General features: G+C 45.5%; 1 protein-coding gene across 1 annotated transcript; it reads right to left on the bottom strand.

Annotated features, from left to right (window-relative positions):
• Nucleotides 1-6355: 6355 nt before the first annotated feature.
• Nucleotides 6356-19035, bottom strand: LOC309521924 (S-adenosylmethionine synthase-like). The gene is made up of 9 exons (XM_082205085.1): nucleotides 18856-19035; nucleotides 17440-17517; nucleotides 14831-14953; nucleotides 13765-13877; nucleotides 12707-12850; nucleotides 10707-10925; nucleotides 9728-9910; nucleotides 7510-7643; nucleotides 6356-6749 (listed from the first exon to the last, which is right to left on the bottom strand). The coding sequence occupies exons 1-9, from the start codon at nucleotides 18926-18928 to the stop codon at nucleotides 6647-6649; spliced, it is 1170 nt and encodes a 389-aa protein (XP_082061211.1). The 5' UTR covers nucleotides 18929-19035; the 3' UTR covers nucleotides 6356-6646.
• Between the last annotated feature and the right edge of the window lie 1440 nt (nucleotides 19036-20475).

Here is a 20475-nt window from a genome sequence, read left to right on the forward strand (position 1 = left end):
TCCCTCCCTCAGCCCATTGCCGAAACCCGTTTCCGCCAACGACGCTCGTCGGAGGAGGAGGAGGGGCGAACGCGCTCGCCCCGCCTACATTCGCCTCCTAGCTCCGCCCCGCAGCTCCAGGGGAGATTTCCCCTCCTCCGCGCGTGGGCAGGGGGTTATAGAGAGAGAAAGTCGAAGAGCGGTCGGCGCGCTACCTGATTCCGGGCACCGAGTTGAAAGCAGCACCAACGGGGGCCGCGTCGCCGTTTGCCAGGGCTCCTCGGGGGCCAAGCGAGCCTCACACAGGGCCGGCCCAAGACTTTTCTTTTTTAATAATTTTTATAAAGAAGGCTGATCGCCGAAGAATTGATGCTTTTGAATTCTGCTGCTGGAGGAGTCTCTTGAGAGTCCCATGGACTGCAAGAAGATCAAACCTCTCCATTCTGAAGGAAATCAGCCCTGAGTGCTCACTGGAAGGACAGATCCTGAAGCTGAGGCTCCAATACTTTGGGCACAAGGAGAAGGGGACGACAGAGGACGAGATAGATGGTTGGACAGTGTTCTTGAAGCATGAGTTTGACCAAACTGTGGGAAACAGTGGAAGACATGAGTGCCTGGTGTGCTCTGGTCCGTGGTGTCACGAAGAGTTGGACATGACTAAACGACTAAACAGCAGCAACATTAAACACTTTCAACATACCAAATTAAAAATCCAAATAATCAGTTGCATTATTTCACCCCATCCCTCCCTCTCCACCCCCAACAAGGACTTCCCTCAGCTCCCCTCTCTGATTTCCTTGCACATATTGTTCTCTGCATGTTATAAAATTGTACATACCATTGCCTCATCTGTCATGTGTTCAACTAATAAATTTGTGGATGTTTATTCAAGGAGTCCACGGTCCAAGACTTTTCGGCACCAGAGGTGAACCGCAAAATGATGACCTGCCCTCCCCACCAGGAAAGAAGGGGCAGCGAAGATCTACAACAGGAAGGGGGGCAGGGATAAAAGCTCTGCATTGGGATCTGCCAGTACTATGGAACCTGCTGCCTGCGGCGGTTGCCTCACCTTGCCCCCTGGGTCGGAGGGCCCTGTGCCCAATATACAGTGGTACCTCTGTTTGCAAATGGGATTTGTTCCGGAGGCCCGTTCGCAACATGAAAAGAGTGCAACCCACAGCTGCGCGTCTGCGCATGCGCATGTTGTGATTCGGCACTTCTGCGCATGTGTGTGACGTCATTTTGTGCTTCTGCGCATACACGAGCGGCAAAACCCGGAAGTAACCCTTTCCGGTACTTCTGTGTCACCGCAGGATGTAACCTGAAAGAACATAACATGAAGGAAACATAACATGAGGTGTAAAGGTAAAGGGACCCCTGACCATTAGGTCCAGTCGTGACCGACTCTGGGGTTGCGGCGCTCATCTTGCTTTATTGGCCGAGGGAGCCAACGTTTGTCCACAGACAGCTTCCAGGTCATGTGGCCAGCATGACTCTGGCAAACCAGAGCAGCACACGGAAACGCCGTTTAGCTTCCCGGTGGAAGCACTTTGACATGCTTTTGAACTGCTAGATTGGCAGGAGTAGGGACTGAGCAACGGGAGCTCCCCCCGTCACGGGGATTCGAACCACCGACCTTCTAATCGGTGAGTCCTAGGTTCTGTAGTTTAACCCACAGTGCCACCCGCGTGCCCTATAACATGAGGTATGACTGTATAATTTCGCATTGGAAATTGATAGCGGAAAAGAATAGGAGATATGCCACTGGTTTGACTTGGGGACCTCAGTTTGACCTGTTCACAGGGCGATCCTTGCATGCACACTAATGGGAGAGGAACACTGCAATCCCAATGATCGTAGAATTGGAGAGTTGGATAGGACCCCAAGGGTCATCGGATCACATGCAATGCAGGAATCTCAATTAAAGCATCCCTGACAGATGGCTATCCAACTTCTGTTTTGAAACTTCCAAGGAAAGAGAATATGCCACTTATTGTGGAAGACTGTTCCACTACTGAACAGATATTACTCTCAGAAAGTGCTTCCTGATGTTTGAGACTCCTTTCTTGTAACTTGAAGCCACTGGTTCAGGTCCTAGCCTCTGGAGCAGAAGAAAACAAGTTTCTTCCATGTGACAGCTCTTTAGATATTTGAAGATGGCTTTCATATCTCCTCTCAGTATCCTCTTTTCCAGGCTAAACATACCCAGCTCTTTAAACCGTTCCTCATCAGGTTTCCAGACCCGTGATCAGCTTGGTCACCCTCCACTGTACACATTCCAACTTGTTAATATCCTTCTCAAATTTTGGCACCCAGAATTGGACACAGTAATCCAGGTGTGGTCTGGCTAAGGAGAAATAGAGCAGGATCCTTGATCTGAACACTATACAGTGGTACCTCGGGTTAAGTACTTAATTCGTTCCGGAGCTCCGTTCTTAACCTGAAACTGTTCTTAACCTGAAGCACCACTTTAGCTAATGGGGCCTCCTGCTGCCGCCGCGCTGCCAGAGCATGATTTCTGTTCTCATCCTGAAGCAAATTTCTTAACCTGAAGCACTATTTCTGGGTTAGCAGAGTCTGTAACCTGAAGTGTTTGTAACCTGAAGCGTATGTAACCCGAGGTACCACTGTACTTCTATTGATGCAGCCTAAAACAGCATTTACTCTTTTTTTTTGCTGCTGTATCACACTGTGGACTCATGCAAAGCTTGTGGTATACTATACAATGAAATTCAGTTAGGGGGGATTCGAGGAAGTCAATTAACAATGAAAGTTAAATTAGGTCAGAATTAATAAGTGTTTTTATTTGTTTGTTTTTTGTTTTTCTCTTTAGTATTGTAATGTGTTTTCTTTTTTGTGTCTTGTATGTTATTTCTGTTGTAAATTTGGAAAATTAATTTTTAAAAATTGGGGGGGAAAGCTTGTGGTATACTAGGACTCCGGCGCTAGATCACTTTCATATGTACTACTGGCAAGCCAGGTGTTGTATAACGCCGGGGTTGCATTACAATAAAAGTCGTCCCCTCTGTACACGAAGTTGTCATTCTTGCTTTTCGAGTCTATGGTCCCTATGTCACGAAAAGCGCCTCTTCCGCCAGAACGCAAGCCGGCTTCTGGCGCCCTAGCCACGCCCATCGCCCCGCCTCCTTCCAGAGTTCGAATTAGCTTCCTATCTGTGCTGCCGGCTTGCTCTGGTATTTGCCGCGCCCACGCTTGGTGTATCCTGTAGCTCTTGCTGCAACCGATGACGAAGTGCTGCAATTCTGATGATGCAATCGCATATACTCAGAGCATGGGGAGGCAAACTAAGGCCCGGGGGCCGGATCCAGCCCAATCGCCTTCTAATTCCGGCCCGCGGACGGTCCAGGAATCAGCTTGTTTTTACATGAGTAGAACGTGTGCTTTTATTTAAAATGCACCTCTGGGTTATTTGTGGGGCATAGGAATTCATTCATTTCCCCCCCAAAATATAGTCCGGCCCCCCACAAGGTCTGAGGGACAGTAGACTGGCCCCCTGCTGAAAAAGTTTGCTGACCCCTGTACTCAGAGGGCTTCTGTAATATTCAAGGACCCCGTCATAAGCTTCCTTACCTGCAGCCCACTACTGTGCTTGCTTTTTGCGGAAGGAAGTCCTATTGATTTCAATAGGTTTACACCCCCAGTAAGCGTGCATAGGATAGCAGCCCTAAGAATAGCTTCGCTGGTTCGGATGAATTGCCCTGTCTATTTCATTTTTCTGGTTCCAGCCGCCTGCTAGATACCCCTGCATGTTCACAAGCAGGACAAAAACATCATGGCCACATCCTGTATCGGGTATGGGGTATTCTGAGGTACACTGGCACTGAACAAAGGGTATCCATTTGGGTATCATGCCAACAAGGGTTGCCAAACCTATTCTTCTCTATGAATTGTTCTAATTCTTCTAAAAAGCCAGCTAAGCTAGTGCCAGTGACTGCATCTTCTGATTCCAAATTAATATAAAATACCAATAAACTCAAACAGAGCACTTCAGTGATATTTTGTGCTGACGTACCATGACTGTGGGACACGGGTGGCGCTGTGGGTTAAACCACAGAGCCTAGGACTTGCTGATCAGAAGGTCGGCGGTTCGAATCCCCACGACGGGGTGAGCTCCTGTTGCTCAGTCCCTGCTCCTGCCAACCTAGCAGTTCGAAAGCATGTCAAACTGCAAGTAGATAAATAGGTACGGCTCCGACGGGAAGGTATACGGCGTTTCTGTGCGTTGCTCTGGTTCGCCAGAAGTGGCTTGGTCATGCTGGCCACATGACCCGGAAGCTGTACGCCGGCTCCCTCGGCCAATAAAGCGAGATGAGCGCCGCAACCCCAGAGTCAGTCACAACTGGACCTAATGCTCAGGGGTCCCTTTACCTTTACTTTACCTTTGCCATGACTGCAGTCCTGATCAAACATTTTGAGTGCAATGTAGTTTGTTTCTTTCCAAAGAGTTACCACTTAACATCCTGCCTCGGGCAATCTTTCAACCACTTAGATATCTTACTGCAGCAGGCTAAGAGAGACGAGGGGTTGTAGCCTAATTCTAGTAGAATATATGATTTGCAAGCAAAAGTTATCAGGCCCAGTCCCTGGCACCTGCTGTTAAAAGGATTACACAGTAGGCAATGTAAACAACACTGGACGAGACCCCAAAGAGGTGCTGTCAATCAGACTAAGAAATACGGGATTTGATGGACAAATGATTCAAGCTGTTGTAAGGAAGCTTCCTAGGTGAGTTCTTCCACTGCTCCTGGTGCAAGAAAACAGGTTACTGTATAAAGACTTGCCCAAATTCCCCTTTGAACAGGGAATAATTTCTTTTGCAAAAGAAAGTCATTTTAGGCATGATCAGAGACCAGAAACCATTTCACCCATAGTTATTAAGCAAAACAAAAACTTCACTCACCTTGAGAAAAGAAATGCATACAAGACTCTTAATACCAGGGCCGTGGGTCTGAGGCCCACATTGGGCAAAAGATTCCTGCATTGCAGGGGGCTGGACTAGATGACCAATGGGGTCCCTCCCAACTCTACAGTTCTATGATTCTGTGTTCCAAGGCAAACTTCTCTTGGTCCTGTATACCTGAAGGAGCGTCTCCACCCCCATCGTTCAGCCCGGACACTGAGATCCAGCACCAAGGGCCTTCTGGCGGTTCCCTCATTGCGAGAAGTAAGGTTACAGGGAACCAGGCAGAGGGCCTTCTTGGTAGTGGCGCCTGCCCTGTGGAACGCCCTCCCAGCAGATGTCAAAGCAATAAACAACTATTTTACTTTTAAAAGGCATCTGAAGGCAGCCCTCTTTAGGGAAGTTTTTAATGTTTGAAGCTGTACTGTTTTTAATATTCAGTTGGAAGCCGCCCAGAGTGGCTGGGGAAACCCAGCCAGATGGGCGGGGTATAAATAATAAATTAATAATAATAATAATTGGTGTCAGGTGTAAAACAAATAGGGAATCTGTGGCTCCTGAACCCAACCCAAAGAGGACTACTTCGTGTTAGTCCTGCTCTACAACTATCCCCGTTAGCTGAATCGGAAAAAGGATTTGGCTTATCTTTTTAAAATTCCAGACAAAAGACTTCTGCTGCAGAAAAGAAGGAATGCATGGACTGTGTTTGCCCATTCTTCATAAGTCTGTTGATTTGCCTGGAGAACTGGTGGTGAAAGAGTGGGTATAGGTAAATTTTCCTAATTTAACTTGCCCTCCTCCAGCTGCTTTTTCTTTCATGAGTATACACTTAAACAAGCATCCATATTGCTTTGCCTCATTGTACCTACCTACACGGGATGTGGGTGGCGCTTTGGGTTAAACCACAGAGCCTAGGACTTGCCAATCAGAAGGTCGGTGATTGGCCCCACAACGGAGTGAGCTCCTGTTGCTCGGTCCCTGCTCCTGCCAACCTAGCAGTTTGAAAGTACGTCAAAGTGCAAGTAGATAAATAGGTACCGCTCCGGCGGGAAGGTAAACGGTGTTTCCGTGTGCTGCTCTGGTTCACCAGAAGCAGCTTAGTCATGCTGGCCACATGACCCGGAAGCTGTACGCCGGCTCCCTCGGCCAATCAAGCGAGATGAGTGTCACAACCCCAGAGTTGGTCACGAGGGGTCCCTTTACCTTTACCTTACCTACCTACACACACACACAAACACACATAATTTTATTTTCTTATATTCCTGTTCCACCTTTCTTCTGTCATGGAACCCATGGCAATGTACATGTAGTTCCCAGACAGTCGCCCATCCAGACACAAACCACCCCCAGACCTGCTTAGCTTCAGTAAGGTGGTGAACTTTTGTTCTTTCATACTGCAGCCCGGGACCTGTTCTACTTTCAAACCATTACCCTAATAAAAATCAATGAGGCACAGAAAAGTAATGAAGTTATATTTAAAAGCTTATAAAATGACTTATTCGCAGAAACTTCACATTTTATTCCTCCGGACCCTTTAGATTTGATTGCCTTCTTTCAAACCTTGCCCCCCTTCTTTTTGAGAGTCAACATTTTTAAAAACCATAATCTGGTTTTTCTGAAAAGGGTAAACCCAGATTCAATGCAGGGATTAATACAGGCTGCATTTTGATGCCAACAATGTTGTGTGGATACTGTGAGTAATTTGTTGTATTCCACAATAAATGCCAATCTGGAAGCAACCCCTAACTAGTAAAGCAGCTTTTTAGGTTGTTCCCATGTAAATTCTTCTCTTCCAAAATGCCCGTAGCATGCAGTCTGTTGATAAATGGGACTCTTCAAGTTCAGTTCTCTGTAGGCAAAGAAAACATATTTCTATTACCTCACAAGACTAGCAGCGAAATCCTCAGAAGTAAGGCTACTCAGAAGTAAGGCTTCTCAGGCTACTCAGAAGTAAGGGGAACAGTGTGAAAGCACCTGCTCAGATCAGGGCCTGTCTGAGAGCTAGGAATGGGTGGAACCCCCAGCTTCTATGTAAGCTCTGTCTAAACTGTTTCATTGCTGAAGCTTCAGATGTCCTGATTGGGATGGGATGGGATGAATGAAGACAGACAACGCCACATCTTGAATGGGTCAAGTAGGGTTTTTTTTTTACTTTTAACCTTCTTCCTTAAGGGTTTTTCAGATGGCGAGCTCTTTTACCTTTTCCTCACATATGACTAGAATAAACAGAAGGGAGTTCCGTTCCATTCAGATAAATGGACTGGATGATGGTAGTAGGGACAAACGCTCCATCATTTCAGACCATTTTATTCCAACCATCTGAGATAAGAATGGAACTTAGGTTCTCTAGAAGGTTTCCCTGATTAGTTTAGAGCTCTTAGGGGTCCTCTCTTCTAAGTTGGGCTGAGCCCACCAGGTGTAGCACGGGACTAACAAACGCTATCTAAAGAGTCCCCAAGCAAACTCCTGTGGCGGGTTGAATCCTGACCTCTCTTCAAAGTGAGAAATCCACTGGGTGCACTCTTAAGGTGAGGACACGTTCTTGGTCTCTCATCTGGAGGGAAAACTTTACCGTAGGCATCCAAAGATCCATTTTTAAAAGGACAAACCTTATGATTGGCCCAAGGCGAAGGTCAAAGTTCTTCTGAATGATATCCAGCAGCTCATCTTCTGATCTGTCCGAAGTACCGTAATGGAACACCGAGATGGCCAGTGGGTGACTCAATCCAATCGCGTAAGACAGCTGAAAGATATAAAAGTTCGCTGTAGAATTGTAGAGTTGGAAGAGACCACAAGGGCCATCGAGTCCAACCCCCTGCCAAGCAGGAAACACCATCAGAGCACTCCAGACATATGGTTGTCAAGCCTCTGCTTAAAGACCTCCAAAGAAGGAGACTCCACCACACTCCTTGGCAGCAAATTCCACTGTCGAACAGCTCTTACGGTCAGGAAGTTCTTCCTAATGTTTAGGTGGAATCTTCTTCCAGGTCCACTCCACTCCACATATGAGTTCTTGGCAAATGGAGAAGTATCACATGGAAAGATGAACCCTTCTCTTAGTGAAGAACACTGGATACTTCTTACATTGCATATGTAATGGCACAACTTGAGCATTGCCCAGCTGTTCCTTTTTATGGCAAGTAAACTGAACTGGACGACAGAGCTCCAAGAGTATTTGAGTTCATATGAACTGATAGCATTACAGCTTGGGATCTGTTCCTGGTTACTTTATCAGTGGATACCTGAACCAGGGTTGCCCTTGTCTAAGTCCAACACCTTCTCTCAACCACACCACACTGACTCTTTAAACCACTTTGGATGCAAGTGTGAAGCATCTCTCCAAGTTTCATTCAGAAAAGGGACCCCTTAATAATTAGAGGATTTGAGGAAACACTGGTATAATCTGTGCTACCCATAGTACCAACATGAGGCACAGCAGTTATGTACTTAGGTACCCACACCCCCATAAAATTAATACATTTTATGAATGCAATTAACCCCTGTTGTTTATCACACAGTTGAAGAAATGTCCACAATAAACGCAGCATTTGTAACATCGCAATGGTTCCCATTGACTAAGGATGCTGCCTGGAAGATAACCTTGATTCGCAAATAGAAAATCAGTAACAGCTATAGAAAAATCCAAGGGGAGGAAAGCTGCAAACAGAGTTCTTCGAATGTTTCAAGCCAACTCTATCAAGGGAAAGATTTGGTGCTACTCAATAAAGACAGCCTAGGACAGTTTTTCACGATCTCCTCTAACGAGACTTAGGCTGTGCACACATGGCTGGCTTAAAACAGCATTAGGTCATGCTTTTTCTCAGCTCAGATCAAATTTGGTTTTGGGAACAACAGATCAGAAAAGCAGCACTTAGTAAGAAACAACAGGATAGATATGAATGGCTGTACCAGGTGGCGCTGTGGGTTAAACCACAGCCTAGGGCTTGCCAATCAGAAGGTCGGCAGTTCAAATCTCCGCGGCAGGGTGAGTGCCCATTGCTCGGTCCCAGCTCCTGCCAACCTAGCAGCTCGAAAGCACGTCAAAGTGCAAGTAGATAAATAGGTACCGCTCCGGCGGGAAGGTAAATGGCGTTTCCGTGCGCTACTTCGCCACAAGCGGCTTAGTCATGCTGGCCACATGACCCGGAAGCTGTACGCTGGCTCCCTCAGCCAATAAAGTGAGATGAGCCCCGCAACCCCAGAGTCGGCCACGACTGGATCTAATGGTCAGGGGTCCCTTTAACTTTACCTTTTACCGCTTCCCAAACGACTGGTGAGAGCTCATTGGATGCAGAGTAAACGGCAGTGTGTACACCACCTAAGGTTACCCGCGGTGCAGAGTTGTCCCAAGCAGCTTTTAATCAAGCAGCACTCAACATGAAGGCTTTCCTCCAAACATACTGGGTTTCAACTCTGTTGTGCAATTCCCCCACATTTGGTCCAAGGCCAGGGACGCGGACTTATAAAAAATATTGGGGGGCCCCCCGGGAAAGCTCATGAATATGCAAATAAGCTCATGAATATGCAAATAAAGTGGCGCCGCCTCCTCGTGAGCGAATAGGGGAGAGCGTGCTGCGCCTATTAATCAGCTCCGAAGGAAATTGGGTGGAGCTTTTGCTCGGGAGGGAGGGCAGGAGGCATGCAGGCAGCCCGGCCCTGTGCATTTTGGGCTGGGGGAGGAGCGGCGGCGATGGCGCTCTGCTGGAGGGGCGCCGGAGATTATTGGGGGGGCGGAGCCCCCCCAAACGAATTTTTGAGGGGGCTCGGGCCCCCTCAAGCCCCATGGAGTCAGCGCCTATGTCCAAGGCTCCACTGGCCCCCTCTTACCTGCACCAATACTCTCCTGCAAAGGCCTGCTTTCACCAGGGACTTTGCCACCCAGCGAGCTGCATAGGCTCCTGAACGATCAACTTTGGAGGGATCTTTCCCCGAAAAAGCACCGCCTCCATGAGCACCCCAGCCTCCATAGGTATCCACAATGATCTTTCTGCCAGTCAGGCCAGCATCAGCCTGAAAAGAAAAGAAATACATTTTTTAAATACTGTATTTTTCGCTCTATAAGACGCACCAGACCATAAGACGCACCTAGTTTTTGGAGGAGGAAAACAAGAAAAAAAATATTCTGAATCCCTCTTGCTGTTCTGGCTTCTGGGATAGCTGCGCAGCCTGCATTCGCTCCATAAGACACACACACATTTCCCCTTACTTTTTAGGAGGGAAAAAATGAGTCTTATAGAGCAGTAATACAGTAAATAAAAAAAATCACCAGGATGTTTACTTTGCTAACAATAAGAGTGTCAAATTCATCTCTCAAGATCATAACCGCTTCACTATGTCATTGCAGTGTAAAAAGCCTGGCACCGGGATTGCAATTCCATGCCCACTTATTTAGGTGTAAACATAAATCAACAGGGCACACTTTTGAGGAGGCATGTATAGGTTTCCACTACAACAGTGGTATCACACGCGCACAAACTGTTTGGAGCACAAATGTCTTTTTTAAGCAGCCTCAGGTTAAAGGGAAACTACAAACAAGGGTAGAAATTTAAGATTTAAATCAAGCAATAGCCTGGTAACCTTGCGGTACTTTGTTTGTTGCATTGGGGTTGTGTTCTATCTCATTTACTAGCTTTGGCAAATGTCCCGTCCCCCCCCGGCAGATTGACATTTGTTCTGATTCAGCGGCAAACAGCAGTTGTTTCCCCATAGAAAGAGGCAGGACAAATGAAAAACCAGTCAGATTCATGCTTTCTCTCTCTCTCTCATTATTGTATATCTAGAGGTTTGGAGGTTAAGGGTACAATACCTTAGGACCACCTGCTAGAAAGGCTTTACTCGGCAGGAGGTGATAGACTGTGTTTTCATCCAGGTATTTTGCTGGAACCACTTCTTTCACAACTTTGTCCATCAGCTCTTTCTGTATTTTCTGCAATGGCACCCCAGGAGCGTGTTGTACAGAAATGACCAAGGTGTGCACTCGGATTGGCTCCAGCGCACCGCCGACTTCTCGGTATTCCATCGTGACCTACAAGATTGGCCGTAGGTTTAAACAGTTATATTTTTTGCTTCCGCCACTTTATACAACTCTGCTGAACAAGCCTGAGCTACTGTTTTGTTTTTCATCTATCTTCCGCTATCTTATGTTGCATTATTTTATTGCATCCTGATCCTAAAAAGTAAGTTCCACCGAACTCCCAATAGAACCTTTCTATTAGTCACTTTAATTTTCCTTTTACTGCAATGCAGACATGAATCGGTATAGACAATAAGAACATAATAAGAGTGTCTGGATCCAGCCAATGACCCATCTGCTCCAGGATCCTGTTCTCACAGTCGCTAACCAAATTCCTACAAGCAGGACCTGAGGACCAAGAGCACTCTCCCATCCTGTAGTTTCCAGAAACTGATATTCAGTAAAATACTGCTTTCAGCAGTGAAGGAAGAACACAGCCATCAAGGTCAGTAGCCACCGACTACTTGGAATATTGTGCAGAGAATGCTATCCTGGTACAGTGGTACCTCGCAAGACGAATGCCTCGCAAGACGGAAAACTCGCAAAACGAAGGGGTTTTTGGTTTTTTGAGTTGCTTCTCAAGACGATTTTCCCTATGGGCTTGCTTCGCAAGACGGAAACGTCTTGCAAGTTTGTTTCCTTTTTCTTAAAACCGTTAATACAGTTGCGACTTGACTTCGAGGAGCAACTCATAGCACGCGGTGTGGTAGCCTTTTTTGAGGTTTTTGAAGACTTTGGTGATTTTTGAAGCTTTTCCAAAACTTTTCCGACACCGTGCTTCACAAGGCGAAAAAACTCACGGAACAAATTAATTTCGTCTTGCGAGGCACCACTGTATATCAAGAAAGATTCATCCACCTGCTGCTAACCAGCTAGCAAAGGGGATGCAGGTGGCACTGTGGTCTAAACCACTGAGCCTCTTGGGCTCTCCGATTGGAAGGCCAGCGGTTTGAATCCCCACGATGCAATGAGCTCCCATTTCTCTTTCCCAGCTCCTGCCAACCTAGCAGTTTGAAAGCATACCAGTGCAAGTAGATAAATAGGTACCGCTGTGGCAGGAAGGTAAACGGCGTTTCCGTGCGCTCTGGTTTCTGTTCCATTGCACCAGAAGCGGTTTAGTCATGCTGGCCACATGACCCGGAAAGCTGTTGGTGGACAAACGCCGGCTTCGTCGGCCTGAAAGCAAGATGAGCGTTGCAACCCCATCGTTGCCTTTGACTGGAATTAACTGTCCAAGGGTACTTTACTTTTACCTTTACCTAACCAGCTAGCTTACTACCGTAGTAGTCAGGATTGATGGACTGTGGAAGCTAAAGGATGTTTATTAATGTTTATTAAACCCAATCTACAGGTAGGATATCGGATCAGCATTCTATCCTGCAGAAAAGAAAGCAGAGTTCACACAGATCACTGTGACTTTAGCTGGGACACAGGAAGTTGCCTTGGCCGCTTTGAGAACAGGATGCTGAAGTGGAGGATGGACCTCTGGCCTGACCCAGCAGGGCTTGATTTATGTTCATAGGGTATGATTCAAGCAGACAAACAGTTTGTTGGGTGAAGCTGTAGAGCCCAGCAAAAGCTTGATACCACTTGGCCCTGCCAGTTGTCCACACTAGGCCAGGGATGAACTGTATCCATATGTTGATTGTTTACAATATTCTAGCTTCAGCATAGCTTTGACCATGTTCACATGAGCATTTGAATGGATAATTTCAATGGGACATAAGCACGTCTCACTTTTTTCAGATTTCAGCTCTGCTCATTTTATTTGACAGTCCTCGGTATATACCAACCTGTGTTTTCCCATCGGGTCGAAGCCAGGGCAGAACTCCATTTCTCTCCAGGGATTTAATCTTCCCGTTAAGTTTATGCGCAAGAAGGATAGTTAGGGGCATGCACTCCTCAGTTTCATCGGTGGCGTAACCAAACATCAAGCCCTGCGTTAGAAATCACATGGCTATATTTACCATAAGCATATTGGCTTCTTCTACAACTTCGAGTGCAGATCGGCAATACAGTGGTACCTCAGGTTAAGTACTTAATTCGTTCTGGAGGTCCGTACTTAACCTGAAACTGTTCTTAATCTGAAGCACCACTTTAGCTAATGGGGCCTCCTGCTGCCGCCGTGCTGCCGGAGCATGATTTCTGTTCTTATCCTGAAGCAAAGTTCTTAACCTGAAGCACTATTTCTGTGTTAGCGGAGTCTGTAACCTGAAGCCTATGTAACCTGAGGTACCACTATACAGTCATACCTCTTGTTACGTTTGCTTCATGTTACGTTTTTTCAGGTTGCGTCCTGCGGCGACTCGGAAGTACTGGAGAGGGTTACTTCCGGGTTTCGCCGCTCGCGCATGCGCAGACGCACAAAATGACATCATGCGCAGAAGCGGCGAATCACGACCTGTGCGTGCACAGACACGGGTTGCTTTCCTTTCATGTTGTGAATGGGCCTCTGGGACGGATCCCGTTCGCAACCAGAGGTACCACTGTAAAGCAACACATGCACAGGTAGAAGTGAGGCAGCTAACCTCTTCCCCTTCTTTCCCTCTAAAATTGAGCTACAATTTCCAAGAGACAGCCACAATTCCCAGAGTGCTGAAGAATCAATCGCCCTTCCAGGGAACTCTGGAAATTTGAGGTCAGTGAGGAGGATAGAGGGTTCTCTTAACAACTTTCAGCACTCTTAAGAAAAGACAGTTCCCAGGATATTCTGCGGGAAGCAATGACTACCGTACTTAAAGTAGTATGATACTGCCTTAAATGTACAATGCAGATGGGGTCACAGACAGAAAATGTAGGGGCCTGAAGTGCTTCCTAGAAGAGGGTGGGAACCCAAACAGAAGCGTGTTACCTGGTCTCCAGCTCCAATATCATCCCCAGTCTTCCCCTCGGTGATGGCTTGTTTGATCTCATGGCACTGCTGCTCCAGAGCTACCAGCACAGTGCAAGTCTTGTAATCCAACCCTGTGAAGTGAATAGCAAGCCACAATAACGGGCAACTGGCTTGGACGCAGAGGCCTGGTTGGCACATCACACCAGTGCTTGGAATGAATTAATTCAAATTAACTAATCACTGAATTAATTCCAAAAATCTCTGAATGACACCTGCAAGTAGTTCGTATGATTTCCAGGTGGACTGAACATTAAATTCCTTTTGTGGTGGAGTTTTGCATGGTTTTCAACTCAATTTTAATTCTAATTCAGCATCTCTGTATCTTTTACATCTGGATTTCATTACACTTAACTCAGTGTTTGATGGTGGCCAATGCATTTACCATTTTCACCTAAACATCATAATTGCTGGGAAAATAAATAAAACTCACTGAGTCATAGGAGGAGCAATTGTTGCAATCAATCTCCTTTTAACCATTTGGACACATTGTACTGCACAGGCTGTCACTAATTTTGAGTGGGATTCAATCACATTCCAATATATTCAGGTTGTGTAATTTAAATTGATGGTGAGGTCTTGCGCAACAAACCTGCTACCATAAAATATCTGACTTTTTGCAAAAAACGGAAAGGGAAACGATGACTAAATGCACTGGAAACTGTGGGCTAACACTTGTTTCGACACAACATCGTTGAATCTTCCCAGAAACAATTCAGAACGGATGCTCATTAAATAGCCAGGGGATGATGGGAGTTGTAGTCCCAAACATTTGGGGGCGAGGCGGAGTTTGCCTATGCCTGTTCCAAAGAGACGGTGCTCCTTATAACATGTAGAAGCTGCTTCAAACTACTCATTTCACACAATACCTTTTACAGCAGTTAGTGAAGCTTGTTAAATGAGTAGATTTTAGGTAAAATAACATAATAGTCACCAAGAGACTCTGATGAGCACCTACTTGTTTCCTCTTAAACAGAATCCATACTTGGTCTATCTCCAGTGGCTTATTCAAGTTACAACAACCCACCTTTGGAAGAGTCATCATAACCAATCTTCTGAAGGGTTTCTCTCACTACTTGCTGGTAATCAATGATAGCTTTGGAGGTAATTTCACCACATAGCAAGATCATCCCAGTTTTGGCCACACATTCTGCAGAAACATAATTCAAGAAAGCTAGTTATATAGTGAGATAGATAGATAGATAGATAGACACACACACCAAATATTTATTTTCCCCAATATAGACAGTGTGCACTTATGTCCCTGCTTGTATCTTTAAGGCATCCAGTTAAGGCCTTGTCCTGGATACCTGAAATTAGGCACATATCCACTCGGAGCAGGGCCTTGTCCAAATGGAACATTCTCCTTTGTAATGGCGACGACTTGCAAGTAAAGACCTTTCCATTTTGGGGGGCATTTGCATTTTGAAGGGCATAGGTTCTGCAAATTTTAATTGGTTCGATAATTAAACAGTTTAGGCTGCCCTTCTAATCTCATAAGGCTGTCATGCGTCCTGATTTCCTGGACGTTAATGGGATTTCAAAGGTGGAACATTATGTGACATGTTCCCTGACAAAAAGTTGTTTTCAGGAAGAGAATAACTTAGGAATAAATTGGCAAGGGCTGGTTTTCACTCAGCATGCATGGAAGGGAACTATAAAGAGTGACTCTGTACCTGAACTGCTGCCTTAATAACCATTTATCATAATAATCAAAGTCCAAAGGGTTATAACGGCTCTTAAGAAGCTCTTTGTAAGCAGTCCTCCGTGATCCTTGCCCATCTGGCTCCAAGCCAGTTAATAGTAAATAGCTAATAGTCTGTGATCAATATCACCTGCCATGTTTTGATATGCCCCCTTGGCTGTAAGTTTCCAGCCCTTGTAAATGATACTGACACAACTTCTACATGAAGTTGAAGGGTGTAGGTTCTGCTGTTATTACTAGTCCTGCAAATTTTAATTGGTTCAATAATTAAACAGTTTAGGCGGCACTTCTAATCTCATAGGGCTGTCATGCGTCCTGATTTCCCTGGACATTAACAGGATTTCAAAGGTTGAATTGATGCCCGGGGGGAATTTCCAAAAGGCGGCATTAAAAGAAAAAATTCTCAAGAACTCCAGAGTCTTCAACAATTTGTGTGGGGTCCTTTTTTTTTACTTTTTGAAATATGGCAACCCTATAATCCCAGTGTCGAAGGAGTATGTCCCACTGAATTTACTTCTGAGCAGGCATGGTTCAGATTGCACTGTAAAGCTATAATTCTATATCCCCTGACCCAGGAGCAGGGCTATTTTTTCAGCCAAAACTTGCCAGAGCTCAGTTCTAGCACCTCTCAAGTGGGCGCCATTGCCATTTGAAGAGAATGAGGACGATGTTCATGGTGAGTTCTGGCACCTCTTTTTCGAGAAAAACAGCACTGCCCAGGAGTATACAATTTTGTTTTTGTTTTAATGGATGTGTATAAAGGTAAAGGGACCCCTGACCATCAGGTCCAGTCGTGGCCGACTCTGGGGTTGCAGCGTTCATCTCGCTGTATAGGCCGAGGGAGCCGGCATACAGCTTCCAGGTCATGTGGCCAGCATGACTAAGCTGCTTCTGACAAACCAGAGCAGCGCACGGAAACGCCGTTTACCTTCCCACCGGAGTGGTACCTATTTATCTACTTGCACTTTGACGTGCTAGGTTGGCAGGAGCAGGGACAGAGCAACGGGAGCTCACCCCATTGCGGGGATCGAACCGCTGACCTTCTGATCGGCAAGTCCTAGGCTCTGTGGTTTAACCCACAGTGCCACCCGCGTCCCTTAATGGATGTGTATAGAATTGTGCTATAAAGCTTTTGTTTGCCAATTGGTAAAACAATTTCAGCATTAGCCCTTTTGTTGTGTACTGTCTCCAACACCTAATTCCTAGTAGCACGGAGGCCTTAGCTTTAAGGTCCTGCTCTCCACTGTGGAATCTTTGTCTAGAATTTAGCCGACACTGGGCTTGAAATGTTTAAATTATGATGACTCTTTGCAACCACTTGGGATACAATTACAACACAGGGGGAACACCTCTTTGCTACTCCCCCCCCCCTTTATAATTAAACTAGGCAGACAATGCGCTATAGTTCTGGGTAATGTTGAATAGCTTAGGCTCTAGAATGAAGCTTGCACAAATGGACACACATATAATAGTGGTAGTCTGCTGTACAGAAGTGAGGAGTCTTGCTGATGTTCTCCATATTCAGTTTCTTCCCCCTGCCTTATTGTTTAAAAAATAAATATAAGCATTTTGGCTGTTCACCTACTAAAATAGTCAGAAAAATAGATGTTACAGGGGTTCAAAATAGTGCAGAAATGGACAGAGGAGTTGTGCTGACACAGGAAGTGGTCAATACATGCCAATAATAGTTGCCCAGCTGCAGTACACCAGGTGCTTCAAGCTGCAATGGATGCATCACCTTGAGAGGGGGAAAGGGAATATTTATTTCCCCAGAAATAAAGCTTATCGTTGGGGAAAGGCCATTTCTTCCTCAGTAATGAACACCTGCATTTTTTACTGCACACTTAAAAAAAAAACCCTGCAAAAATGTAACGAAACACAAAACACAAACCCTCTGTAATTTGCTCTGCTAGGCCAGAGATGAGACTTACCACAAGCAACCTTAGCATCTGGATCAACCTTAATATGAGCATCAAGAACAGCATCACTGATCTGGTCACACAGTTTATCTACACGGGTGGAAAGGAAAAAAAACAAAAATAAGCCAGGTTTCTCTCATTCATTTAGTTGTCAACTGTATAGGAACAGGCTGCCTAAGCTGCACTAGTTAGCCTGGAAGCCAATCCAGGTGGAATCTATGCACCTATAAAAAATGTTCTGAAAATGCTTTTTTTGTATATATAAAAAAGCATTTTAAAAAACACATTGAATTTTCCATAAGGCTCACCATTGCCACCTAGTATCACATTGTATACTGCACTTAAAACACACTTAAAATGTTTTATTTGCAGCTGTATAGCTGAGTTGCCATTGTATTGTTATTATTATTATTTAAAAGCAACATTTTTTTCTGAGCTTTTCAGAGGTCACAATACCCTCCACAAGTACATCAAACATCCACCTGGGTTTGCTAGAAAGCAGTTATATAAAGAAACCCCTGGGATGACATTTGAGAACGTACATACCTCAGTGATAGAGCACTGGCTTTGCATGCATAATGCTTCAGGTTCAATCCGCACCATCTCCAGGTAGGTTGGGACAGACCTGTGCCTGAAATCCGGGGGGGGGAGTTGCTGCCAGTCAGTGTAGACAACACTGTGCTAGATGGACCAATTGTCTGACTCAGTACAGTCATACGTTGGATCCCAAACGCCTTGCGAGTCTAAAGTTTTGGCTTCAGAACACCTCAAACCCAGAAGTGAGTGTTCCAGTTTGCGAACCTTCCTTGGAACCCGAACGTCTGACGTGGCTTATGCGGCTTCCGATTGGCTACAGGAGCTTCCTGCAGCCAATTGGAAGCCGCACCTTGGTTCCTGAACGTTTTGGAAGTCGAACAGACTTCTGGAACGGATTCTGTTCAACTTCCAAGGCACCACTGTATAGGGCAGCTTCTGGTGTTTTCCTGAGAAGATCAGGCATTCGCCGGTTTGCTGAGTTGACTGTTAGAGCATTATGCATCCAGTTCTTTCAGGCTCTCTTGTAAATAATTGAAAAAAGCACTTTTAAAGCATAGTTGTCAACATTTCCCTTTTTTTAAAGGGGAATTCCCTTATTCCGAATAGGATCCTCTCAAGAAAAGGGAAAAGTTGACAGCTCTGCTTTTAAAGAGTTCAAAGCAAGACCGTACCCATCACTGAGCAAACATAACAAGCACTAAACCTGCTGTATTAAGACCAGTGAAAGCCACCTGAGCCGTCAGGTGGGGATGGAGCAAGAATTGAAAATATTCATGGTTGGAAGCTTACTCTCTTCCATTCCTTCGGAAATTGGAGGCCTCAGAAGAGGCTATTAGAAAGTAACATTTTGCATTCACCAAACTGCTGGACAGGAAAGCCACATTCACTCACCTGAATGTCCCTCAGCAACAGACTCAGACGTGAAGAGGAATCTCTTCTCTTTCAGGGCGACGTTATGTGACATGTTCCCTGACAAAAAGTTGTTTTCAGGAAGAGAATAACTTAGGAAGAAATTGGCAAGGGCTGGTTTTCACTTAGCACACATGGAAGGGAACTATAAAGAGTGACTCTGTACCTGAGCTGCTGCCTTAATAACCATTTATCATAATGATCAAAGTCCAAAGGGTTATAACTGCTCTTAAGAAGCTCTTTGTAAGCAATCCTCTGTGATCCTTGCCCATCTGGCTCCAAGCCAATTAATAATCAATATCAAATTGCAAACATGTGCTGGATTATGGAGAAAGCTTGAGAGTTCCAGAAGGACATCTACTTCTGCTTCATTGACTATGCAAAAGCCTTTGACTGTGTCGACCACAGCAAACTATGGCAAGTTCTTAAAGAAATGGGAGTGCCTGATCACCTCATCTGTCTCCTGATAAATCTCTATGTGGGACAAGAAGCTACAGTTAGAACTGGATATGGAACAACTTATTGGTTCAAAATTGGGAAAGGAGTACAACAAGGCTGTATATTGTCTCCCTGCTTATTTAACTTATATACAGAATTCATCATGCGAAAGGCTGGGCTGGATGAATCCCTAGCCGGAATTAAGATTGCCGGAAGAAATATCAACAACCTCAGATATGCAGATGACACAACCTGGATGGCAGAAAGTGAGGAGGAATTAAAGAACCTTTTAATGAGGGTGAAAGAGGAGAGCGCAAAATATGGTCTGAAGCTCAACATAAAAAAAACGAAGATCATGGTCACTGGGCCCATCACCTCCTGGCAAATAGAAGGGGAAGAAATGGAGGCAGTGTGAGATTTTACTTTATTGGGCTCCACGATCACTGCAGATGGTGACAGCAGCCACAAAAATAAAAGATGTCTGCTTCTTGGGAGAAAAGCAATGACAAACCTAGACAGCATCTTAAAAAGCAGAGACATCACCTTGCCAACAAAGGTCCATATAGTTAAAGCTATGGTTTTCCCAGTAGTGATGTATGGAAGTGAGAGCTGGACCATAAAGAAGGCTGGTCGCCGAAGAATTGATGCTTTTGAATTATGGTGCTGGAGGAGACTCTTGAGAGTCCCATGGACTGCAGGAAGATCAAACCTCTCCATTCTGAAGGAAATCAGCCCTGAGTGCTCACTGGAAGGACAGATCGTGAAGCTGAGGCTCCAAGACTTTGGCCACCTCATGAGAAGAGAAGACTACCTGGAAAAGACCCTGATGTTGGGAAAGATGGAGGGCACAAGGAGAAGGGGACGACAGAGGACAAGATGGTTGGACCGTGTTCTTGAAGCTACCAGCATGAGTTTGGCCAAACTGCGGGAGGCAGTGGAAGTGCCTGGCGTGCTTTACCTTTAAGCAACAAGTGAGAGCTGCCTTGAGGTGCAAGATGACTGCTTTGGAAAACTGGGCCAAAATTAAGAAAATGAATTTCAATAGGGACAAATGCAAGGTTGTACACTTAGTCAGGAAGAACCAGCTGCACAAATATAAGATGGGGGACACATGGATTGCCAGTAGTACATGTGAAAAGGAGCTAGGGGTCTTAGTTGACCACA

This window comes from Podarcis vaucheri (assembly GCF_965113315.1).
Source record: "Podarcis vaucheri genome assembly, chromosome: 17".
NCBI classification, from domain to species: domain Eukaryota; kingdom Metazoa; phylum Chordata; class Lepidosauria; order Squamata; family Lacertidae; genus Podarcis; species Podarcis vaucheri.